The sequence below is a fragment of the Corvus brachyrhynchos genome, unplaced genomic scaffold (assembly GCF_000691975.1).
Source record: "Corvus brachyrhynchos isolate BGI_N302 unplaced genomic scaffold, ASM69197v1 scaffold65, whole genome shotgun sequence".
NCBI lineage: Eukaryota > Metazoa > Chordata > Aves > Passeriformes > Corvidae > Corvus > Corvus brachyrhynchos.
Window position 1 is genome coordinate 1,287,174 of NW_008238365.1, and position 6,000 is coordinate 1,293,173.

At 50.5% G+C, this 6,000-nt stretch overlaps 1 protein-coding gene across 4 annotated transcripts in view; it reads right to left on the bottom strand.

Annotated features, from left to right (window-relative positions):
- Positions 1-6,000, bottom strand: part of GRHL3 (grainyhead like transcription factor 3) — a 106,159-nt gene that overhangs the window by 21,561 nt on the left and 78,598 nt on the right. The window contains exon 1 of one of the 4 annotated variants that reach the window (XM_017736173.1): positions 1,783-1,960. The exons of 1 other annotated variant lie outside the window; for it this stretch is intronic. Coding sequence is in view for 2 of the 3 variants with exons in the window: in XM_008635058.2 (XP_008633280.1) it covers positions 976-992 (17 nt within the window). In the remaining variant the exon portion in view is untranslated. Of the gene's footprint in view, positions 1-975; positions 1,112-1,782; positions 1,961-6,000 lie in introns of those variants that run through there. 2 more of the 4 variants (XM_008635058.2, XM_017736171.1) reach the window with 2 other exon arrangements.

Genomic DNA, 6,000 nt, shown 5'->3' on the forward strand with positions numbered 1-6,000 from the left:
AAAAACACCTTCCAAGCACCAAATCCACGTATATATTTATATATTTCCTATTTCTTGATTAATATTTTAATACACAAATCCTTCGGACAGGGTTCTAGACTGGGATGACATTTAGCACTGACTGACAGCAGCACTCACCAGCTTTAGTCACTATTCCTGCAGCCTCCCCTACCCCCCGTCACGCCAATCTGACACTTGTTTGCTCTTATTTCAGAGGTGCGAGGCCCGAGGTGCTGTGCTGATACCATCAGCATCCAAACTCCAAAATATTTCAGAGGTGACAAAATTAGAAACGAGAGTTATACAGGATCAATAGGTTTTAAAAGCTTTTTCTCGTTAAAAAAATTAAATTATTTGATAGGGTCATAGTGTGAATCCATTTACTTGGAAAAAAAAAACTAAACAAAAAACAAAAATCAAAACAAATAAAAAACCCAAAGAAAGGAAAAAACCCTCCACCCAAACAAACAAACAAAAAGGAAAAAAAAAAACCATCAAAACCCCAACAAAAAGAACACCACACAACAATCCCCACCCCAAAAAACTAGAGGCTGGTAAATACTTTGGAAGTTATTTTCTCAAATAAATATGTATAAAAAATAAACCAGGTTCCTGTAGCTCTTGTTAGATTTTGTTGGACAGAGGCAGAGCAGACTCGCCTCTAGACAGAAACCCCATGTGTCAGTTTTGGGCTGGGGATAAAAAAGTAACCCGGATCGTGATTTTTAACACCTCCCAAATAAAAAAAAAAAACTGAGAAGTGATTCCTAAGAAGCGATTCCTCAGAAGCGATTCCTCCCCGGAGCAGCACCAGCTCAGGCAGGGACAGAAAATCAGGAAAACGCTCCCATCCCGTTCTTTACTCCCCTTGCCAACAGCTGGACAGGCAGAGGAGCCACCCAGCAATCCCATCCAGCCCCGGCAGCGAGAAAAGAGGGGGGAAAAAAAAAAACCAACCAAACCCCTTCCACTTACTCCAGCTCATTGGACATATTTCCGCGGTGTCCGGGGCAGGAGGCAGCGATCCCGCTGAGCGCTCTCCGGGTGCCTCAGCCAGACATTGCCTGCGAGGTGTTTGATTTATGGCGAGCGGCGCGCACAGGTGGGGCGGCCCTGCCGGGATTGGCTGCCGGCACAGGTGCCCTGGGACAGGTACACCCAGACAGGTGCAGCGTAACCCTGTCCCTGCCGGCCGCCCAGGGAAAAGCCCCGGGGCAAAGAGAGGATGAAGGGGTGGGATCAGGGATTCATCGCGGGGATAATGAGTTTCAGTTTGGTGGATGTGTTCCATTTCCTGCCATGCCAAGGAGCTGTCGTCTTTATGGAGCTGGGGGTTGGGTTGTCCTTTGGTGTTTCTTTATATATAAATACACTGACAAAATGCATGTATTTATAAAGGGATAATTTATATATTTATACATGTATTTATATATAAAGGGATTTATGAATTAGGGAAGGAGAAAGTTTCCTCTCGTTCCTCCGTGGTAATTGTACTGACAGGAAAACCCTTCCTTGTCTTTCCTCACCTTCTCTGAGCTGCTCACTCCAGAGACGTGGGGGGGTTTTTTGGCTCTCCCTCTTAAAAAACGAACTTTAACCCCCCTAACTTTAGGTACCAAGTAATTCCATAAATATCCTGGCTCAGGGAACCCCTGCACTACTCCGGATCTGTCAGGAGCAGGGCTGTGGGGATAACCTTTCTCTGCTGAGCGTTATTCCAGCGGGAACTTTGGGAATGGGCTGCGGGAATACCACCCAGGCAACACCTCTGCAGCAACTCACCTGTGAACGGGGAAAAGGTTTGTGCAATAGAACAAAACTCATCAGGGATTCAAGCCCTCTTGCTGGATGGTTTCTGTCATCCGTGTTGCAATGAGGAGGCAGAGGATGGGCTCAGCGGTGACTCACGGTGACTGGATTTGGAAGGCAGGAGAGGATTTTGCCAGGCAAGTTGATACAAGCCTTAAAACAAAGGGAAAAAGAAAGGCTTCCACCCCTCGTTCTCACCCCCCATCGTGTCTCACTCCTGCCGGCCGCTCAGCTCCTGCCCCGACGCTGAGCACGGCTCTGGAGGTGTCACAGCTTTGGAGGTGTCACCCAGCACTGAGCGTGGCCCTCCCTGGGGGGCTCCCAGCCCAGCGGGGCGGGCAGGAGTCGTGTCCACACAGGCACATGAGAGCACAGAGCTCTTTAATTTGGGTACAACACCCTCCAACACCTCCCTGGCTGCTGGCTCAGATGAGGAATGACCGTGGGGTATCTGCTGATAAGGCCAGGACGTGCTGGGCTGGGCTCTGCCCGAGCCCTTCACTCTGCTGTGGGAATCCTGCCTGCCAGGGATCCAGGGGCTGGGCAAAGGCTGCTCCTGGGAAGGAAAAACCAAAGGTCTGGAGCAATGCAAACTCCACTGGGGATTGCTGGAGAACACCAGGGGACAGCAACAGCCAAAAGTCAGCTGAAAGAACCCATGGAGTGGTTTGGGCTGGAAGGGACCTTAAAGATCCCCGAGTCCCAGCCCCCTGTCCTATTAAGCCAAGGAAAGCACTGATCTGAGGCAGCTGTGGCAGCAGTTGATCAATGCTCTGATTGTATCTCCACGTTAATGAAGCCTTGCCCAGTTCATGGTGCCCACAGCGGCAGCTCTGAGTCCCTGTCCTTCACCCCATCCACGCAGAGAGGATTTCACTGGCTCTGGCTATTGCAGAGCTGCAACATCCCCTCGGGGGATTTCCGAGTTTCCTCCAGCCTTGCAGTGAGACTTCACAGACTCCAGCAACAAAAGTGAAGGAGGAGAAAACACTGCCAGAGCATGCAGGGGAGGGACAGGGCTCTGACCTCTGCGGGGAAAAGAGAAAGACAAAGAAAAGAGAGGGAGAAATGTGTCTGGCAGAGCTGAGCAGGGCCGGGTTTTGTCTCAGTGAAAGGTGTCCTGTGCCACCTCTGGATTTGGTTCAGCTTTTCAGGCTTGGCCCTCTGCAGAGCAGCAGGGAGGGTGCTGTCTGCTCCCCCAGGACAGGGTGCAGGAGAAGAACGAACCCTCCAGACCCTTCTCCTCTGCTGGCAAAGCCTCGGTGCCACCCTTGGAAGGAGGCTCAGGACAGCCCAGCCCTCACACACAGCCTGGCTCTGATGTGTCACTGGGCACTGCTGCCTCCAACAGCTCCTGCCAGACAGGACCATCCCTGTCCTGCCTCTTCCATCCTCTTGGGCACCTTTTGTGCCTTTTTTGTGATAATGGGACTTTTGTGGCGCCTCGGAGGCCTCCAGGCCTGGACGCCCAGACAATCCCTTTGACTATGATTTCAGTATTTCTAATTATTATTTTCTCTTTTTTTTTTTTTTTTTTCATTTATACTCCACCCTCCAAGAGTATCTGGTGAGGGGGTGGGATAGAAGAAAGAGACCAAGAGATACATTCTCTGTGAACAAAACCCTCCCACTTCCCTTCCACTCCCCTGTTAAATATACCCTGGAACAAAAGCCTTTTATGATGCTCTAAAAATAAAGCATGCAGCAGTCAAGACAAACTGCAAAGTTTAAACGAGAGGGCCAAATTTTGCTCACAGCTACACCCTCTCTAAGGCAACAGGGTTGCTCTTGTGTTTGGCTTGTTAAACCCTCTTTAAACATCCAGGGGCAGACTGGGATTAGCTGCATTCTGTGAGGGACACATCAGCAGCTCCAGGATGGAGACAGCATCACCCAGAGGGTCTCCAGCCCTGCAGGGCCAGCTGGGGCTGCCCCTGGATGTTTAAATCATCCCAGGTGCAGTGTGGCCCTGTGTCCCTGACATCCCAATGTTCCTATTTCTCCCTCCACCACCGATCTGCGGTGTGACCTCACCTAAGCCATTCCACACTCCCTGTTCCCAGTCTGGCTTCTCTGCTGTATAACCTGTAAGGAACTTCAAAGCAAGGACTCTAATCCCTTTAGGATACACGGCTTTTCCCACTGACAGCTGTCAAACATCCTTTCCAGTTGTCCTGTGATGTGCCAGGAATTGCAGTTGTCTTTGACCAAAGGTTATTAAAACACTTCAGCAATTAATACACAGCAAGAGGAAGCAGCCTGGAGCAGGTTAAAGTGAGCTGGGGCTGCTTCAGGTGCTTTTCCAGCAAAAAACACACCTTGTGCCACGAAAACCTTTGATATCCAAACCAGATCATCTTTCCCACTGAGACACCCTGTGTCTCCCAGAGCCTTTTCCTTGGGAAGGCAGAACAAAAAGATGAACCAAAACTTCCTTGGGCTGCAAGGCTCAGCCTGGCAGCACTGCCCTTCCCTCTGGTTGGACAGCACACGCACAGCAGAGCTCCACAAGTGCCTCTACAGTGTCAGGGGAATAATGAGGAAAAGGAAAAGGAGGATTTGGCATTCTGGAGAAATGAAGAGGGACAAACCCCTCACTGGCCTTTTCCCAGCAGCCGTTTTCCAGGCTCTATCTGCAGGATTCCTGGGAATCCAGCTGGCTCTGCTGGATCCCAGTACCATTAAACAACGTGACCTGATGCTGAAATGTCTTTTTAATAGAGCCAGGCCAGTTTGTTATTATCTGTTGTAGCCCAGGGGGCTATAGGAAAATTCCTGTTGTCCTTAGCGAGTTCTACCAGTTCTCACACAGTAACGAGTTTGGGTTGCAAACAACTGACCCAGCTCAGGGACTGCAGGGCAGGCAGCTGCAGTTAAACAAACAAACATGACCCCCCAGCCCAGCCACCTTCTCCTGCTGCAAGAAACTTCGCTTTTCCTCTGCATTCTCTGCCCTGAGCTCATCCCGTGCTCTCCCTGGAGCTGACCTGACACCTGCCATTCCCAACCCAGCAGGAAAGTGGGAAGTGGCCGTCCCAGTTTAGTCTGTCAGGGGAGGGAGCTGGCTGGAGACATCACAAGGATGTTCCCCATTCCAGCCCAATTTGCTGCCCAGGCTTCCTGTGATGTTCAGCTCCAAATATGCACAGGGAAGGAGCCAGGGGAAGGTTTCACAGAGGGGAACTGTCCTTTCTACCAGGGATTTCGGCCTGGCTCCAAGGAAACTTTGTTTTCTAACCCCAGCACCCACCAGGGAGCACATGCCCAGCTCACAGGGCTTCCCTCCCATCGGCTGCCTCACACCTGCAACTCCAAACACAAAAGCACATTTCCTCCCAGAAAAAACCAGGAGTTGGATTCCCCCCAGTGATCCCTGTGCCAGGAGCAGGAGGTGCTGTCAGTGGTGCCAGCAGCACCAGGAAGGGCTCAGGGCTGGGCCCACACTTCCCTCAGTGCTGCCATTCCTCCCCGAGAGAAACTTTTAAACATGAAAACAGTTTTGAAAATGGACCAGATGCAAAACATCAGGGATTGCTCCCAACCATTTCCCCCACTGTGCAGCCTGATCAAAGCTGCCTCCCCTCAGGAAGTTATCTGATGTCAGCCAGTGACGCTGCAGCAGAGATGAGTTTGGTCTCGGGTACCTCAGTTGACTCCACTCCTCCTTAATCAGCCCTGGGTGAGCAGAGATATGGAAATGGCACTGGCAGAGGTGTCCTGGGCTGCTCAGAATAAATTACCCTTATCAGGAGCGTGGCAGATCCCAGCAGCACAGCTGGGCTCAGGTTTGGGCTCCAGATGAAGCAGCCAGGGTTTGGAGGCTGTGTCTGCTCCCCTCACCCAGCTGTGGATCCCAATTAATCCGAGCACAGCACAGAAATGGGATCTCATTCAGCAAATTCCTAAGTAACAAATTAAAAAAAGGAAATATGAATGGATATCAGTCTTCCCTGGACTATAATGAATGTGCTCAGGGAGCTTTGAGAGGCAGCTCAGTTTCTGTCAGTAATTAGAAAAGCTCAGGCCAGAGATATTTATCTGTGAGCAACATCTGGAACTAATAACATCTCAACCCTGCCAGCCTCCCTGGTTTCATCTCAAATCTGCTGATACTTGCTGTTATTGGTTTATTTAGTTGCCTCTTCAAGCCTGGCTTTCTGTAATCATCCCATCATGTGAAAGTGTTCCCTA